General features: G+C 34.8%; 1 protein-coding gene across 1 annotated transcript; it reads right to left on the minus strand.

The window, feature by feature from the left end:
• Window positions 1-10,101: 10,101 nt before the first annotated feature.
• LOC147077208 (uncharacterized) lies at window positions 10,102-19,547 on the minus strand. Its single transcript, XM_085940742.1, has 3 exons — window positions 19,294-19,547; window positions 16,241-16,393; window positions 10,102-11,940 (listed from the first exon to the last, which is right to left on the minus strand). The coding sequence occupies exons 1-3, from the start codon at window positions 19,444-19,446 to the stop codon at window positions 10,357-10,359; spliced, it is 1,890 nt and encodes a 629-aa protein (XP_085796868.1). The 5' UTR covers window positions 19,447-19,547; the 3' UTR covers window positions 10,102-10,356.
• Window positions 19,548-21,090: the final 1,543 nt, after the last annotated feature.

The following is a 21,090-nucleotide window of genomic DNA, read 5'->3' on the forward strand; positions in this document are numbered from 1 at the left end:
ACGAGGCTTGATGATTTCGAAATACATAAAATAAAGAAACATCCCGGTGAAACGCCATATCATTGTGATATCTGCCCTCGTCAGTTTTCGAGAGGCAAATATCTCAAAAGTCATAAATTTACACATGCTGCTGTAAAAACCTTTCACTGCGATGTGTGCTCCTATAAATGTTTGCGACGTGCTACACTTACAAAACATGTCAAGACACATACTGGTAAAAAAAAATATGAATGCGATGTTTGTTCAAACAGTTTCTCAGGGCTTGGTACATTGAAATTACATCAAATGACACACACCGGTGAAAAGCCATATCAATGCAATATTTGCTCTAGTAAATTTAATAGTAATAGTGAACTCAAAAGCCATCAAATTAAACACACTGCTGAAAAACAATATTTATGCGAAATTTGCTCATTTCAATGCGCAAGGCTGGGTACGTTCAAAAAACACAAAATAATAAGACATGGAGAAAACTCATATCAATGCGATGTTTGCTCGCGTAAATGCTTGAGTCTTAATGGTCTCAAAAATCACAAGATCAGACATAGTGATGTAAAAGCATACCAATGCGATGTTTGCACGCGCAAATGCTTGAGTCTTAATGGTCTCAAAAAACACAAGATCAGACATAGTGATGTAAAACAATACCAATGCGATGTTTGTTTGTTTAAATGCTCGATGCGCGCTGATATCAAAACACACCTATTGAAACATACTGTTGGAAAACCTTTCACTTGCAATGTATGTTCAAAATCATTCTCGTTGCACGTTTATCTAAAGAGACATTTATTGACACATAGTGACGAAAAGCCATATCGGTGTAATTTTTGTTCATATGAATGCTCTCGGCTTGGTAATCTAAAACAACATATAAATACTCATACTAGTGGAAAAAAATATGAATGCGATGTATGTTCCAGCAATTTCTCGCGCATTAGTACACTTAGAGTGCATAAAAAGTCGCATAGTGACGAAGAGCCATATCGGTGTGATTATTGTTCATATAAAAGCTATTCGCTTGGTAGTCTAAATGTACATAGAAATATTCATACTGGTGAAAAAAAATATAAATGCAATGTATGTTCAATCAATTTCTCGCGTAGCAGTACACTTAGAAAACATAAAATGACACACACTGGTGAAAAGCCGTAGTTATGATTGTCAAATTTATCTACTTTTTATACATTACAAATTATAAATTCAAGACGTTCACAACATGACATTTGAAAACAAAGAAATGGCATTAAAACCAAGACTTGAAGAAAAACAAATCATAAGTTCGAGTGAGTAGGCATTCGGCACTATGCGTTAGAGTAAGATTGAATTTCTACGGCTGAATTAAATGTTTTTAGTAAACGTCACCGGTAAATATGGATTTGACTAAATACATTCATAGGAAATTTATTGTTTTTGTGTTAAATATAAAGTAAGTGGTAATTATTTTTAGTTATTTTAGTAGAACATATGGTTAGGTCGCAGAAGGGACAATTGATGGTTAAATTTAGTCATCCAAGAGGTAAAAAACGTCCGCAATGTAGACTTTAGGCCGCTGGATCGATAAAATGATAATGTTCTGCAAAAGTACGTGGCAACGCAACGCATAACACCAAGAAAAGTGGAATCAGTTTGAAGAGGCCTTCATCCAGCAGTGGATAGATTCAGGCTAGTGATGATGATGGTTAACTATATTGTGTTTAAATTTGGTAGGCGTACTGAGAAGCAACATGTTGGTATAACGTTTCGTAGTTATGTTATGATAATAATAAAATCGAGTTTCTAATGTGCGTTATTCGTAAAAAACACGGCTTCATTTTGCTGAATAGCCGCTCTCTATGTATTGTTACTCTGAGATTAAAACAGTGTAACAAAGAAATAAATATTAATGTAGTGTCACAAAAAACAGAATGAAAAGTAAAGTAAAATGTACAAAAATTATAATAATAGCGTGGGAGTACAGAGCTAAGTGGACCCTATTTTTAGAATGTATCCACCTATACTCACTCGACATAATGATATTACAGAATAAATCAACAAGAGAATCATGTCTGCAAATAAATGTTACTTTGGCCTGTTAAGACATTTTAAGTCTCGCATACTATCTCGCCGAACTAAAAGCACTCTTAACAAGACACTTGTAAAGCCAGTGCTCAACTACGCATCGGAAACCTGGACATTAACTCTGCGAAATGAACGAGCCCTGAACATCTTTGAAAAAAAAATTCTCCACCGTATATATGGACCGATCAGGGATGGCACCAATTGGAGGAGAAGATATAATGCTGAGCTCTACGGGCTGTACGAAGATCGCAGCGCAGTTCAATCAATCAAGATTGTGAGACTGCGATGGCTAGGTAATGTGCACCGTATGAATGACAATAAACCGGCAAAGAGAGTGATGTCAAGCAATCCAATAGGACGTAGAGGAAGAGGGAGGCCAAAGATTCGCTGGTTGGATGGAGCTGCCAGAGACTGCCGTATTCTGGGGGTACCAAATTGGAAAGCGGCCACACTGGATAGGGACAGGTGGAGGAAGCTGTTGAAGGAGGCCAGGACCCACACTGGGTTGTTGCGCCCCCGATGATGATGATCCACCTACACTCATCCTCACGTAGATATATTTGCCCGTATAAAAATTATACACAGCCCAATCATATGTAAATGCATAATATGGAACATAAGGAAATAATCGTGTATTTTCAGACAAGTCCAGGAAATACCTGATGAGTCCAGTGATTGATAAAACAATTTCACTGATGTCTTTCAAAATTTCAAGGAATAATATCACGATTTGTAGGAGTGTTTTGTCACGCATAAAAATCATGCTTACATAATTCGTGACACTCCTCCGTGACAATGCACCGGAACCATTGCCGACTCAAGTAGAAAGCCGATACTTTCACAACGAGTGGTCTTACCTTTTTTGCCCCTCTCGTTGTTGTCTATGGATTGTTCTATGGAGTGCTCACACTGACGCGTCTGTCGTGTTCACACAGGAAATGGTTTGATTTGGATATATGAGATACATGATAAACAATACACCAGGATTAACACACCTTCTACAAATGTAATGCATAGGTCAATGCTAACTATTTTTAGAAAACGATATTACCACCGGTTTTTGTGTGAAAGACTAGTCTAACTTTGACAGATGATGAATAACAGGAATGTATAATATATATTAATAACACTGATTGTTAATATATTTGATGTGAGAATTTTTTATAAATCAATTTGAAACGAGAAAGGGCGAAATAATATGTCCATTGCCATCCGTTACTTGTGCAAAAATATATGCTCAGGCTTTATTAATCTAAAGATGGCGGTGACCGGAACACATCTCTACAAAGGCGCGAGAAGCACTGAACGGATATTGCATTCACCATCTAAACTATTCACTGTGTAATTATGTCACCGACATGGAAGATGTCATTAGAAACTTCGTTTTCTATTTCGATTTTGTTTCTCTATTTCTGTAATATATTTTCGTGTACAGTGGACAAAGTGTACCTATATACCTAATTTTCTGTGAGATGACCTTTATTATAGAATAATAATTATCCCTTTTGATTCGCTATATTGTTCATGCCAACTTATAGGTACTCTAATAAGACGAACGCTCTGTATATAACTAATGGTGTAGGTAGTGTATCAGAAAAATAATCCTATTTTAAAATAAGAAACAGTTTTGAATAATATCGACCTAGGGCAGTGATCGGCTAACAGCGGCTCGCGTGTCGTATGTGGCTCTTTGGCCCTTGAATGCGGCTCAGTTTTATATTATGATCAGTCGAAAAAACCAGCATTTGCTGTTCTTTCCCGTTTCGGTTCTACATATTCACGCGAAAAATCTTTTTCAAGCTCATATGAACCTTATCAACAGTTAGTTGAGAAGTCGTCTTATTGATGAAAACCTGGAATCGTGCATAAAATTAAAAACAACAACATACAAACCTGACTTACCCAAACTTTCCAAGAAGATTCAAGGCCATTGTTCATATTAAGTGTTTGTCAGTCATTGTCATGATTTAATTTTATGGTTACTCTACTTACAATTTAATTTTACAACGTTTTTATTAGGTCGTATTCTTGTTTGTCCGGTGGTTGTATATCCAGTACAAATCTTGCAATCGATTTTTAACTAACTTCCCCACTAGCTAGACATTTGACACGATGCCAATGCATTCTTATAATACTTTTAGCCATCTTTAAGTAGAATTAAATTAATTTCCAGTTAATTCTGCTTTGTATGAAAAGTTATTTCGGAAGAAATCCGTGAAAAGTAAAACACTATTATTGGTTGCTAGGGGTCTGGGGTACTAGCAACTAAATTATTAATATATACGTGCGTTACTATGGAAATCAATATGAAATGTCAAAATGACATTTCTGTATTCTATATTTATTCTCTATTTCTATCAAGTACAATTTTTTTTGATCGTTTAAGCTAGTCAAGTCAAGTTTATATGATTCAACAGAAAATTTAACAACGTGTTTATAAAAAGTTCTTTTTATCTTGTAATTATTTATCAATAAATAAAGATCATTATTAAGTATGATAAGTTTTATTCAGTGTACCTCTAGTTTAACACTAAAAACTTTTAAATTAATATACAGTGTACCCATCTACTTATATAGTTTAAGTTTAAGAAATTTTGGCTATCAAAGAAACCTCAATCGTTGTACTGTTGATATTTAGCTCTGTTGACTGATGAGTTTTCCGACCAAGTCCTAGTGTAGTTACTTGATGGAATTTGAATTTAAATTCTAATAGTTTTAAGCTTTGTGCGATTACATTTCAGTCGTTTTTTGCGACCCGGGAGATTATAATATGATATAAAACATGTACTTATATGTATGTACCTATCTGGATGCACGTAAATTATGTATCAGTGGCGAAGGGTGGAGGTAGACTATGAAGATCCGACATAAATATTGCACACTAAAATTTGTCAGTCAGACGTATTTGTTTTCTTTGAACTAAGATTACAATATTATGTAGTTTGTGTTTGTTAGTTTTAAAATTCAATTAAATTAAACCTGACTAATCCAAGGCATTGTAGATAATAGTCAAAAAATGTTCGTTTATCTATAAAATATCTAAAATTATGCCTTTAAGCCATACATAATATTAGATATTTTATAGATACTTATAAGTATAATTCTTATCGATTATGTTTTGGTTAGGCAGAGTTTAATAAATTTAAAAAAAATTACTAACCATATTATTATATAGTTTTAAAAAGTGAAGTCAGTACAAATTGTGCTTTATTAAAATTATTAATATGTAGGTAGTATGTAATCTTAATTCAATGAAAACAAATAAGTATGACTGAAAAACTGTGCACTATTTTTATCGGATAGCCCATAGCATACCTAAACTATTATCGTTTTGTTTAGGAAGGGTTCAAGTTTAGAAACTAACCAGGTCCATCTGCAAATTTTATTCATAGTTCAATGAAACCGAATACCCATGACTGACCAAATTTAGTGTGCACTATTTATGTCTAATCTTACCAGCCTACCTCCACCCTTCACCACTGCTACGTAATAATTATTTTTCACCCCTGAAACCAAAATTCAACTATCATAATCAGAGTGTATCTCTCCTGTGTGTGTAAGTTTACCTGAATAAATAACTTCTCACCTAACGTGTGTTTTAATATGTTATGGTGTTACTTGATACAATTTTTAATTCATCTGTTCCCCCTTATACTCATCTAGTAGTCAGCTCTCAAAATAGACTGGAACGTACCGGAGGGCAGTTCCGGTTTGTTAAATCCTCGACTACTGCTCCGTCTTATGGAAAACTCTTTGTTTGAACTTGTTGAAAAGTTGTTTTTTTATTTTTCTTTTGTTTGAAATTATTTTTGCTTTGTTTTTTTCTTTAATAAGTTGATTTATCTATACTTTTTATTCTAAGTGTCTAAAGAACACCTGATAATTGCGTAATTATTTAGACTATAGGCAGAGGCCCAATAATCATGGATGTAACACTATATATATTTGAGAAAGAAATAATTATTCCACTTTCAGTCTCACTTGATAAAAAATGAATGTGAATATTAGAAAACACTTCATTTAAACTAGGTTGCGTGTTACTTATTTACAAATATTCTAATCTAACTAAACAACGGGTACCTATCCCAATTCTGCTAATCCTAATCCCTAAAATTTGACATTATCGTGTCCTAGGTACCTACTTTTTATTGAGATGAGCTTAGTTCTAAATTCGAATACCTGACGATGTATGATGCTAGGTATATAAATAGTGAAAATAAATTATTTGGATTACAAGCCAAGAGGGTAACCCGTCCAGTCAATGAACACCCCCATTTGAATAAACAAAACTCAATTCTTTTAAAATTATAATGCTTACCTAAGATTTTTCTGAAATAGGGATTTTTACATTAGCAAAACTTCTATCTATGTGAAAATAGGTACAGTTTTCAGCGCTGCAGGTGAAAAAACTGTTTTTTATTAAATATGCTGTCAAAAATGGTACTACCTATTATTATAAGAATAATATATCCTTCTTTTATCTGCCTCATGTAAGCAGCCACCGCCATTTTTAGATTAATAAATCCCGAGCATAACTTTTTGCACAAGCAACGAGTGTTTAACTTTTCAGCTGTCAAAATCAGATCCCAGATCGCTTGACATATTGATTCGCCCTTTCTCGTTACAAACTGAATTAAAAGAAATTCTCAAATCAAATATAACTATCAGTGTTATTTATAAATAATATACATTCCTGTTATTCATCGGCTGTCAAAGTCAGACTAGTCCTTCAAACAAAAACCGGTGGTAATATCGATTTCCTAAAAATATGTAGCATTGATCTATGCATTACATTTGTAGAAGGTGTGTTAATGCTAGTGTATTATTAATCATGTAACTCATATATCCAAATGAAACCATTCCCTGTGTGAACACGACAGACGCGTCAGTATGAACACTCTATAGAACAATGACAGTTTATACATAGACAACAACGGGAGATGCGGAAAAAATAAGACCAGCCAGTCATTGTGAATGTATCGGCTTACTACTTGAGTCGGCAATGCACTCACACATTCAAAAAGTAGTGTATTGTGATCTTTATAGCCTATCGGAATTCTATTTATAAATCTGTGTGGTTTGATGTACTTATTCAAAAACTTCATTTAGGAGATAATTATTTTATTCATTCATAAAACAAGTAAGTTATATTTAGGTAGGTACTTATTATATTACATACGGTTAAATGTTATTATAGAATCGTTACCCGTTTACAAGTAGTACATATAATTATTATTATACTTTTAATAAAATAGTTCACATACTGCCCGCTGCCGAAAAGCTACATTAGATTAGAGAATAGTATTTTGTGTGTAACTATCATCATCATCAGCCGGGGTCAATCCACTGCTGGATGAAGGCCTCCCCAAGCTTTCTCCAACTCTCTCGGTCCTGTGTCGTTCGCTGCCACGTATTTCCGCCGAACTTTACCAGTTCGTCAATCCAGCGGCTTTTAGGGCGACCCTGTGGCCGTTTCGTACCCCTTGGGTACCATTGGATGACGGCATTTGTCCAGCGGCCGTCCTTTCGGCGAGCAATGTGCCCCGCCCATCCCCATTTCAGCTGTTTGGCAACGTCTATTACATCGCGTACTCTTGTCTGCTTCCTAACCCATTCGTTTCTCTTACGGTCCTTTCGCGTGATGCCCAACATGCACCTCTCCATGCCTCGCTGTGTGACTCTTAGCTTTTGGACATCTCTCGTGTTGAGGGTCCACGTCTCGCAGCCATACGTGAGCACGTGTAGCACACATTGGTTGAACACCCTACGCTTAAGACATAATGGTAGGTTACTCTTGAAGATACTATTCAGACGTCCGAAAGCACTCCATCCCAGCTTTGTTCTTCGAGCAATTTCATCGTGCATGCTTCCGTCTATGGACACCTGCTGTCCGAGATAGATGTAGCTGCTGACTTGCTCGAGTTGGGTGCCAGAGATAGATAATCGCAGGGTCCGAAAAACTGTTCCTCATCACTTTTGTCTTTGAGACATTTATATTTAGACCTACCGTTTGACTGACATCCGCGAGTTCTTGCATTCTACCTTGGAGGTCTTTCGGGTCTAAATATTTAAATATTATTAATATGAATAATCCACTATTTTTTGTTGAGATACTTAGGTAAGTATATACAAAACACATATTTTTACAGTTAAAAAATAGTTACAGGTCTACAAATTATTGTAATATTTGTCGATAAGTATACCTATAATATCCCACAGTACTTTCAATTCAATTATATTATGTCAAACTTGGTACCTACCTAATCAAAGATTTCAGTTGTTTGTAAATTAGGTTGCCATCGAGGATTTATTGTGTAATATATTGTTTATTGTGTATATGACTAAATATTTACCGTAAAATTCTCGCTAATATAATACCTATAAATCCCGTAGAACTTGTATAATGATTAAAATTTTAATATTCATTTTATATATCTTAAGAACATAAATACCATTATATCGATGCTTTCTCAGCGTCATATAAATTTATTTCTATTATAATATTTTAGTTAAGTACCCAATTGTATTACAAGTGTCTTGTATTAGACACTTGTAAAGCCAGTGCTCACCTATGCATCGGAAACCGGGACATTAACTCCGCTAAATGAACGAGCCTTGAACATTTTTGAGAGAAAAATTCTCCGCCGTATATATGGACTTAGGGGCGGCAGGTTATATGAAAGTATGGTGAAGCCGGCTAGTATGGCGAAAAAGTATGGTGGGTCAGGCTGGTAATCAATTTGTGGCAAAATTTGAATGTTAACATTATATTATATGGGTACATTATAATGACCAAGGTAAATCCTCTGTGATTCCCTGATTTTTTTTTATCGCGTCGCTATTTTTCGTAAGTTATCGGCTATTGTTGGCCTGCTTCATTCAGCTGTATGAGAAAGCCGATTCCTTGCCCCTCTTTTAATTTAATACCTCTATGATATGGACCTATCGGGACGGCACCAATCGGAGGAGAAATATAATGCTGAACTTTACGGGCTGTACGAAGTTTGCAGCGCAATTCAATCAATTAAGATTGGGAGACTGCGATGGCTACGTCATCAGAACCGGCAAAGAGAGTGATGTCCAGCAATCCAATAGGGCGTAGCAAAAGAGGCAGGCCAAAGATACGCTGGTTGGATGGAACAGCCAGTGACTGCCGAATTCTGAGGGTACCAAAATGTAGTAGTAATAACTAGTATTATTATCTATTATATTATTGTTACATAATTAAGTATATTTAAAAAAGAATTAGAATTTAAACATTGTATAAAATGTCAGTAATATTATATATTTTTAACTAGTTGACATTATTTCATTGAACTAATCCTGTTTATTATAAAATTATGTACCTATAAACAATTGTCTTTTATCAAGGCTTTAACAAAAACGAACGATAAGTGCGAGTGAGAAAGAATTCGGCACGCTTATATCTACGCAATATGCGTTAGAGTAAGATAGAATTTCTACGGCTGAATTAAATATTGTTTATACACGTCGTCGGTAAATATTGTTTTGGATGACCACAGTCATTAATAATTACAAGATAAAAAGAACTTTTTATATACAACGTTTTTATATTATATATATTTTATATTATACTCCATATGCTCAAACTTGTACTTGATATGAAGTAAATAAAAAACAAACAAACAAACAAATATAGAATACTGAAATGTCATTTTGATTTCCATAGTAACGCACGTATATATTAATAATTTAGTTGCTAAGTCACCCACTTAGCAACCAATAATAGTGGATTGGATTACGGATTTCTTCCAAAATAACTTTTCATACAAAACATAATTAACTGAAAATAAATTCAATTCTACTTAAAGACGGCTAAAAGTATTAAAAGAATGCATTGGCATCGTGTTCTGGTATATTCCAAAAGTGTCAAATGTCTAGCTAGTCGGGAAGTTAGTTAAAAATCGATTGCAAGATTTGTACTGGATTTAAACAACCACCGGACAAATAAGAATACGAGCTAATAAAAACGTTGTAAAAAACTGCGAGCACGTGTTGCTAAATTTTGCTGTTTTTGTGTTAAATATAAAGTCTGCGTAATTTAATGTTAGTTAATTTAGAAGAAAATATGGTTGACTATGTATTATTTAAATATGGTAGCGGTACTGAGAAGCAACATGACGGTTTAATGTTTACTGAACTGTGCGTTATACAGAAGTACTGCTTCATTTTGCCGAACAAAACCCACGCTCTTTATATTATTACTCGAAGTGTTTTATTCTATTTAACTATTACAATGTCTTTTTACCAATAATTTAATACTTAAAAATATAACTATTACATAACCTGCATATTAGTAGTGACAGATTTTTCACCGCTATGAACATTAATATGCATCGCCAAGTCGTCAGATTTTCTACACGTATAATCACATAAGTTACACTTTATCGGCGTATCCCCACTATGGATCATTTTATGCCTCTTCAAACTGCTAGACTGCGAGCATTGATATTCGCAAATATCGCAAGCAAATGGTTTTCGGTCACTGTGAACCATTTTGTGCCTTTTTAAATTTTTAGCTTTAGTGCACGCGTAATCACATTCATTGCACTTAAAAGGTTTCTCCCCTGTGTGGCCCATTTGGTGACTTTTTAGGTCGCCCGAGTATAAAGTTTTGTAATCACACAGATTGCACTTAAGCGGTTTATTGCCACTATGGATCATTTTGTGCATCTTCAAATTATTCAATAAGTTACCTCTGTAGTCGCATTCATCGCACATGAATGGCTTTTCACCAGTGTGAGTCATTTTATGCGTCCTCAACAAATTAGCTCTTCTACTTTTATAATCACATAAATCGCATTCAAAAGGTTTTTTATTAGTGTGTATCATTTTATGCTGTTTCAAGTTACTGGAGTTAGTAGTTTTATAATCACACTCATCACAATGAAATGGTTTTTGTCCACTGTGAATCATTTCATGTTTTTTTAAATTATTCGATGAAGTAGTTTTGTAATCGCATACTTTGCACACGTATGGCATTTCACCATCATGAGTTATTTTATGCATTTTCAATAAATCAGCTCTTCTACTTTTATAATCACATAGATTGCATTCAAAAGGTTGCTCATCACTGTGTATCATTTTATGCTGCTTCAAATTACTAGAGTTAGTAGTTTTGTAATCACAATCACCACAATGAAATGGTTTTTGTCCACTGTGAATCATCTCATGTTTTTTAAAATTATTCGATGAGGTACATTTGTAGTCGCATATTTTACACATGAACGGCATTTCACCGTTGTGGGTTATTATATGCATCTTCAACAAATCAGCTCTTCTGCTTTTATAATCACATATGTTGCACTCGTATGGTTGTTGATCATTGTGCACCATTTTATGCTGCTTCAAATTACTGGAGTTAGTCGTTTTGTAATCACAAACATCGCAATGAAACGGTTTCTCTCCATTATGTATCATCTGATGCTTTTTAATATTATAGGAGTGCGTTGATTTGTAATCGCATTCATTACACTTAAACATTTTTTCTTTACTATGAATCCTTTTATGTTGAACTAATTGGGATACATATTTACATCTGTAGTTGCATTGGTCACAAGCAATGCGTTTTATTCCAGACTGTTTATCAAGATTACTGGATGATGACTTGTGACTGAGTTTTTTGTGAGCATTTAAAATATTTTCAGCTGGGAACATATAAGAGCAAAGGTTGCAGACAAAGTTTCGTTCATAAAATATAGTTCTTTTCAACAATAGACGGGCTTCTTTCTTGTCCGTTGGTTCTTTTTTGACGTCGTGAAATAAAGCATCTATTTTATCCAATTTAGATTCCACATAAAACTGTACTCTTGAGATTGGGATATTTTCACTATTTGTCGTGCTTTCATTTTCAAAAGTGTCCTGTAAAATTAAATTAAGTAAAGTTAAATAAGAACATAATAAATGAGAAATATGGATATCTTAATGCCAGCGCTCCATTGGCGAGCCAAAAGACCGAGGACAATAAATCGTCCGATTTGTCTATGCTCTGCTACTGATCAACGAACGAATAAAAAAGTCGAGCTGTCAAAAGTCAAAAGTTGCGATTATCATAATGTCTTCCGATAATCCTATAATTTTGTGTTATTTATATATAGACTTGCATAAAATAATATAGCAGTGAAAACAACACAAGTTTTACGTTTTCTTTTATGAATTTCATAAATACAAATAAAAAAATAATTGGTAAATCTCTCATTTTCTAATGTGTAAATTAACAAATTAATCAATGAAAATGTTTAAAAAAATTACAGTTTTTTTTGCGGTCCGAATAATTGCGTATTAATCTCAAATCAAATTAGCATAGCGATCGACGGACGAAGTCTGGCAACTCGGAGAGTAAAATATCAAACATGTTTGGAAGCCAACGAGCCTGGTCTGCGGATTAAAAAGTCCGCAGACCTGGGGTGCTCCACGCGAAAAAAAAGTCCGAAGACTGTAAATCGTCTGACTTGCATGCCAATGGAGCGCCGGCATTAGGAAGAATGTTTGGGGCTATTCAAGAAAGTGGCATTTGGACTTTAAGGTAAAATGAGCAGCTTTACACACTTTATGCGGGCAGAAAGATCACCTGGAATATGAAAATGCAGATACTGCACCGGATTGGCAACGTGCATAAAATGCCGGAAGATATACCAGCGAGGCGGGATATGTACGCAACCAGTGACGTCCCTAGACAAAATGCCGCCCCTAGGCAGTGCCAAAATGCCGCCACATTTTTTATACAGTACTTTTTATCATCCTTTCATGACTCCAATATCTAAGAAATCTGTTGTATGGATACGTTACTAACAAGACATATACCACTAAATCTAATTTTAATGCCATCTCTGCTCCAATAGACAATATTGCGAATCTACGGTTTCAGATAGGTATCTACATTTAAAAATACACTTGAACACTTCCAAAACTCGCGAGTGACTGGCAAACATATTTGGATAAATTTTAAATTAGGTGTAGACGTGTCATTGCACCAAGAATGTGACGTCCAAGGACGACGGAAGTAAACTACACATCACGAAACCGACATAAAATCCTGTTAAAACTTTTATAGTAGGTAGGTACCTAATTAATACATTTTGTTTCCAAACAGTGAGCTGAATTTTGTAATGGAAAGATATGTCCTGTATTACTAAGTTTAGGTAGCTATTTCTATATTTATATACCTAGTGATTCTCCTCGATTTGCCGCCCTTTGGGTAACTGCCGCCCCCAAGCGACGCTCAATCTGCCTACCCCCACAGGACGTCACTGTACGCAACCCCCGATGGCAAGAGAATACCTGGACGGCCGAGCTGCGCCATGATGGAATTAAAAATAATTCTCGATCAAAGCAACTAAAGAGTGTCAGCGCCCGATCGTCTAGGGTGTAGGAAGTTTTTGAAGGAGGCCAAGACCCACTAGGGTTGTAGTGCAATAAATCTAAATTATGATTAAATGACACTATCTAACTTCATGTGTTTCAGCGTAGCAAAGTTCACCGTGAGCTTTCTTATCGGAATGAGATGACCTTATTGTATATCACCGAGATGAAAAAATTACTCGTTGTTGACAATAATGTATCTAACTTAACCTAACAAATAATCCAGTATAGGTATCGGCTATTTTCAAAAATTTGTTTGCAGCTGGCTTCCTGTAAATCGACAAGCGTGTTTTATTTATAAATGAATTTTATCTCAGTACTGTACGACCCCAAGAGGTTGGACGGTATTTAATATACGACCATATATTTCCGATTCATTTCACGGATAAGTGTGATACGGTGAACTGCATACGTACAAATTTCCGGACAACAAAATGAGCAGAATAAGAGGATATAAATTATGCATTATTAGCTAAAAATTAAAGAACCCTGAAAAAGTCCGAGTAAAATAAAATGTCTGGGAACCATACCTCTCAGCTAATTGTCGTGTATTGTATTTTTAATTGTATACAAATAATAATAAAGATATAATGGATGTTATTATTTAAATTTTAAGTATATAGTGTAGCACAGTGTCTGCCAAACTGTGTGCCACGGCACACTAGTATGCCTCAAGAAGTCTCAGGTGTGCCGCGAAGGAAAAAGCCTTCAAACTGTTCATTTTAAATAATTCCTATACATTTAAATTTTCTTCAATTTTAAATAAATTCAACATCTACATATTCAAATAATTAATATTTGTCACTTTCACTGTGTGAAAATATGGATTCTGAATTTAAGGCTATACCCCAGTTGAGGCACGGTCTAAAAAGATCGTGGCTAGGCGATGCCCGGATTGCGGGTCGCAGGTGCAAATGACGCATGCCGACCGAAATTTAATTTGTCATATAAATACAACATGCGTCCATTTAATGTTCTGTTTATTGTTCTATTAGTAACACATTTTCTTTCTTAACTTTCTTCTTTAAGCACTACGGTGCATGGTTGCAGCATCAGTCCCGTGCGGCTCCATCTCGGGACGGAATGAGCACTTAAAATCACTTCTTTCAGACACATTTAAAGCGTCATAGAAAGCGGCCGTGCATATCCACGGTTGTGCATATATGACGGGTGGTGGTGGGCACTTATTGTTGTTCTATTAGTAACAATAATAAAATATTTATTGACATGTTTTCGGTATTCGTCATCTTTACACGATTTAAGAATTAATACCCCGCCACCATCACGAAACAAAATTACGTATTGACACCTCGACGCTCGCTCTCAGACTACCAGCGAGTCGAAAATTTCGTCGCGCCTATAGTTGAAAATTATTTGCCGTTTCACTGAAGTATCGCCTTAAGTGTTTGCTGCTTCAAACTGAAGTACATTGGCTCTCAAAAGAAAAAACACTATCACGGTTAAAGTACTATCGCATAGAGGCGAGCAGAAATAATTTCTTTCTTCAATGCTGAGAATATGGGATATGATTTTCTTCGCGAGAACAATAATTAGTAGCTGGAAGTAATGTTTCTTAATTATATTATAATATCTTTTTGAGAAATTAAACATTTTAAATTCAAGCCTGCAAGGAGCGAACGAAAATATTATTACAATTATAGGAAAATTAAGATCTTTCGCTGAAAAGTTAGACCTGTGACCAGAATAGTTAAAAACTGACAGCTTGATAACTTCCCAGGTGTAGATGCTTCTTTAAACAAATTTAAAAAAAATCCAGAAGTGCCATTAGAACTCCGTTTTGCATCATTTTCCAAGTATTTTCCATCACTTGATTATCAAATAATGTACCAGTGGGTCACCAATCCATCCGCAAGGTTCGATGGTACACACCTAACACTAACAGAGGAGGAAATTTTAATAGATCTAAAAAACGACCCTGTGCACAAAGCCTCATTTTCTGAGCTAGAGTTGTCAGCATTTTGGATATCGCTTTGGAGTCAATATCCTCGATTGGCTACAACAGCAATTAAATCACTGTTGCCGTTTGGATTGTCGTATCTTTGCGAATTTGGTTTTTCAGTGCTTGTGGAAATGAAATCATAAAAACGAGAGCCGTTACAGATAGTAGATGATGAGTTACGTGTTTTTATATATAATTTAGACAAAATTCTTTCTAAAAATCAATTGCATCCTTCTCACTAATAAAATTATTACCACCTATGTAGGTACATATTATAATATGTTGATAAAATATTAAAATATTATAAAAAAAATTGTTACCTACGTCCTACAATATGATTTCCTTTATTCATATCAATAAGGTACTTTTCCTTTTTTAACCTGATCCGTGCCACGGACGAAATAACTCGCCAAAGCATGTATGTCGCGTCAGGCCACGGACGAATATATTCGCGGGTTCTTGTAAACGTCATAACTTCTGAATACACATTCTGTGTATATTTTTTAAACAATATTTATCATTTTAGTGTGAAAATATTCACAATAAACTTGATAAACATGTTGTGTTGCTAAGTTTTCACAAATATTTGTCATTCCGTTCCTATTTCATATTTTTTAAAGGATTTATTTTATTTCGATTTAGTGTTTAGTGTGTGCATTTAGTAAAAATTGGCTGGCAGTGATAAGGTTTTTTTTTAGGTTTGCCGCGGAACAAATCCAATTCACCAGTGTGCCGTGAAGTAAAAAAGTTTGGCAGACACTGGCATACATGGTGTCAAATATAAGAGCATTGGATACACTTAAAGAACGCATTACCTACCATACAAATAGGTATACATACCTGAGGAACTGTATTTGATCGTGCATATGAGCATCCGGGTTCAGGCTCTTCATGGTTTAATGAGGACAATCTAATTTCATTGACATTGTCTTGACAGCTGTATGAATGAAACTCACTTTCTTGTTTTATATTGGAGTTGTCAAATGTACTATTCTGAAACAAAAATGATTAATAGGTTGTACTAATAAGTTGTACAATTTTTGTTCAAAGGGCGACCAATCAATCTATACATAATAATTATGACGTTGTCTTTGATGGACGATACTAGAAGAGAACGCCATAATACGCCAGTAGCAACGGGTGGAGGTAGGCTGTTAAAATCTGACAAATATTGTGCACACTAAACTTTGTCAGTCATACGTATTTGTTTTCATTGAACTTAAGCCACAATGTAGGTCTAGGACGTGGGACAATTTGGCGCCGGTACAACTGGACGCCACGCAATCGAATGAAATTCGAAAACAAATAGGCGTTCGTGAATTATAGGTAGGTAGAGTTGGTGAGAATTTAAATATGCACACGTAGATAATGATTAAATTGTGCATATGTTTCAGTTCCAACGAGAAGAGAGTTTTTTTATTACAACGTTTTTAATAGGTCGTATTCTTGTTTGTCCGGTGGTTGTATATCCAGTACAAATCTTGCAATCGATTTTTAACTAACTTCCCGACTAGCTAGACGTTTGCAACCTTGATAATATATCAGAACACGAAGCCAATGTATTTTTTTAGCCATCTTTAAGTAGAATTGAATTTATTTTCAGTTAATTCTGTTTTGTATGAAAAGTTATTTCGAAAGAAATCCGTAATCCAATCCACTATTATTGGTTGGCAGGGGTCTGGGGTCATAGCAACTAAATTATTAATATATAGGTACGTGTGTTACTATGTAAATCAATATGAATGTCAAAATGAAATTTCAGTATTATTTCTATCAAATACAATTTTTTTTGATCGTTTAAGCTAGTCAAGTCAAGTTTATATGATTCAACAGAAAATTTATAAACGTATATAAAAAGTTCTTTTTATCTTTTAATTAATATTTTTATATAAAGTCTTTTAAAGTAAGTACCTACTTTCTGCGTAAAATCGAAACGAACGTATATTTATTTCAGTAAATCGAACCGTGTTTTATCTGTACATGAATTTTATGTCAGTACTATACGAACCAAAGAGGTTGGATGCTCTTTAATATACGGCCATATATGTCCGATATAAGATTTCACGGTAAAGTGTATACGGTGAACTGCATACGTACAAGTTTCCGGACATGGTATTTTACATGAGCAAAGCATTTCATTCACTAATTATTAGAATGTTATTGTCAAATCGTCTTTTCTAATGTATTTTATTTTAAAATGCGATTGTATATTACCAATTGATAGTGACGTCCCTAGACAAAATGCCGCCCCTGCGCAATGCCATAATGCCGCCTTATTTTGTATACAATATTTTTTATCATCCCTGCTTGTGTCGTCTCTGGTCACCAATGACATCGAATGGCAACGGAAGTAAACTTGACATCGTAAACCCGACAAAAAGAATACAGTCGTGTTAAACCTTTTATGTTTGTTAATCAAAACATTTTGTTTCGAACCAGTGAGCTGATTTTTTAAAAGGAATGATATCTTCGTTATTAAGTAGGTACTCAACTTACGTAGCTAATTCTATATATACCAAATGATTCTCCTCGATTTGCCGCCCTTCGAGTAACTGCCGCCCCCAAGCCACGCTCAATCTGCCTACCCCCACGGTACTTACCTACCTATATGGATTAAGAAATTAATCAAGATTGCAGTTTGAATGCATTGTTTATACGTCGTTTGATGTTCGTGGACATACATTTTGGGTAGGAGAGGCCGCCAAATAAATCTATGACCACATATTATAATATATTGTCAGTTTATAATAGGGTTGAGATGTAAAGGTATCTAGCAATATAACAACAAGTCATCGTATTTTCACATTCATCAGGACATATTTTGTGAATTTATTATTTGATTATAACATGTTCCCACCAATATCACTCGTAGCTCCACGGTCTTCAAGATACCTCGTCGCAGGACAGATGTTATGTTTCATGATGCTGTGTATCGTGCAATTAGCTTATTTGATGGCACCATAAAGGTTGATTTGTTTTTTATTAACTATATAATGTTTGTGGACGTATTAAATAGGCTAAATTTATAATTGTATAAATTATCATATTTCATTAATATTTACACATGCTGTCTTTTTATTGTTATTTGTAATTAAGATATTCTTATAAATTTGTATTTATTATGTATAATGGCACATTGGCCAATAGCTGTAATGCAGTAATACTCTTTTTATAAATAAATAAATAAATCATTGAAAAGCCAACGTTTTCTAGCAAAAGTTAGAATTTGGAAGGCGTTGTAATAGGTACTCAATGACATTAATATGGACGATGCATCTGGAAAAAAAAGACACTCACTCGTTAGTCGGGTCTGCCGAAAGGCATAATCTGTTCTAACGCCATTACAATAAAGGTGGTATTGCTATAAATTCCCGATGCATTTTGTCGGGTCTGCCGAATGGCATAGTTCATTCGCTCAAATGAACATTGACACTAGAAACACTGTTCTAACGCCATTACAATAAAGGTGATATTGCCATAAATTCCCGATGCTTTTTGTCGGATCTGCCGAATGGCATAATTCATATTTTAATATTAATACGCCATTACAATAAAGGTGATATTGCTATAAATTCCCGATGCTTTTTGTCGGATCTGCCGAATGGCATAATTCATATTTTAATATCAATATCTTTCGCTCAAATGAACATTGACACTAGAAACACTGTTCTAACGCCATTACAATAAAGGCAATATAAATATAAGGTGGCATAATGGAAATTGCGAAATTTTGTCACGCGACGTCTACCTACCTACAAATGTGCGAATGTCACTATGCGCGAATTTACTTGCTAGCTACTGTACTGAGTGCGTTGCCTATTAATAATGTCATTGTAGATACTACATAAATGCAGGTGAGTCAATGCAGAATATAATATTGTAATAAAACTTACCTGCATAGGAACATCATCAAAATTCTCTTGCTTTATGTAAGAATGTGTGTCAGGGCTTTCTGAACGTTTTATGGGAACGTCAAACCAAACTGCAGTAGAAGGGTTACCTTCCATATCGGTTGTGTATTCATCCGGTTCTTGTTTGATATCCATTTTGCGTTATTTAAGCGAACGGTTTGTCAGAGTAGAGTAAGATTTAGTGATCAGTGCTGCAAACAGCTGTCAGCTGTCATTTGTGAAAATATGTCAGCTGTAATTGTCTTCAGTGTTGCCAATACGAGATACCGTGTAAAAAATCCAAACAATAACATTATTGTAGTAGGTATATTATATATTATTAATAAGAGGTTTTATATTATTATATTAAGTTTATAAGCCTGCAGCTGTTATTGTGAGTGGGTGAACTACATAATAATAATAATATACAGTACAGCATGGCCCCCACATTCTGAAGCGGGCCGCCAAGGACACGATGTTTGGCTGGTCCCCCAACCTATCTCTAAGGTTAAGGGTACCTAGTGTTGTAAGTAATATTCTACAGTCTGTAGTATTTTCCAAAATATGAAATTCCACGGAACTCCAGGATTCTGTGTAAAATAAAGGGTATTCCATGTATTTTTAGCGATTGAATTGCCTTGAAATATTGTCGCCACTCATATAATTATTAAGAAGCACTGATCGCGACCCCCTTTTGTAATAGCCAAGGAACATATTATTATTGTGACCCTTCACCATGTTAGATTAAAAAAATAATCATTTTTATTAGCCAGGAAAGACGCTAAAAGTATGTAATTATTATAAAATAAAATTTTACTCGTCTAATAGCGCCGCAGGTGTTTTTTTTTACTATTAGAGCAAATTTGTGGTGTGTGTTTACATACCTACTTTAACTGGTTGACCTGCCACCCCGGGGCCTTCCTAAGGCCGGGCCCCTAGGCAAGAGCCCTGTCAGCCCTCCCTCCTTGTGGGGGCCATGCAGTACAGCAAAACACTGTATTAAGACAAGTAGTACTTACATAATATTGTGGTTTTTTCACCCAATAGTTGGAAGTCGTTATTTTTTAAGGTAGGTACCTAGGTACCTATTACAACGCATTATGTGCCTAAAAGAATCCAGATTATCCGATATCATAGAACATGCACATAAAGCACAAATAAATTAGCATTATAGGTACGAGTATCTTATTTTTAGAAGACCATAATATGTTGAACATTCAAATTGATATACTTAAGGTATTTTTCGCAGTAACCCCACTTATTTATTACATAAGGTAAGTTCATACATTAGGTAAGTATATTGACAATAAGAATAATTGTTCGAGTATTTATTTTTCAGTCTGGATGTGAACAACCACTTTCTTTACCTCGTTACAGTGCTGCCAACCGTACTATAATTATATTATTATTTGTACTCTAATTATTTTGGTCCGCGTATGTACTATGTACGATATAAAACCAGCGCTCGAAATGGAAAATTTTACGAACCGGAGCGCGCGATGATTTTACGAAAATATTAACATAGTTATCTAAATTTATGAATATTTTATAAAAATAAATGTTAGATTTTTTTTGTTTTATGGCCGATCTAGCTCAGACAGTCAAACTATTTGGTACTGTTCGGTTATACCGGAGGCAGCAGAAAACGCATTTTGAAAATAGCCGATAAACTGGATTATTTGTTAGTTTGGGTTAGTTTAGGTTCGGTTAGGTTGGGTTAGGTTAGGTTAGGTTAGGTTTGGTTAGGTTAACCTAACAAATAATCCAGTTTATCGGCTATTTTCAAAATGCGTCTTCCGC

The sequence above is a fragment of the Rhyacophila brunnea genome, unplaced genomic scaffold, assembly GCF_057557595.1.
Source record: "Rhyacophila brunnea isolate RB1 unplaced genomic scaffold, BYU_Rbru_1.0 scaffold_13, whole genome shotgun sequence".
In the NCBI taxonomy this organism is placed as follows: domain Eukaryota; kingdom Metazoa; phylum Arthropoda; class Insecta; order Trichoptera; family Rhyacophilidae; genus Rhyacophila; species Rhyacophila brunnea.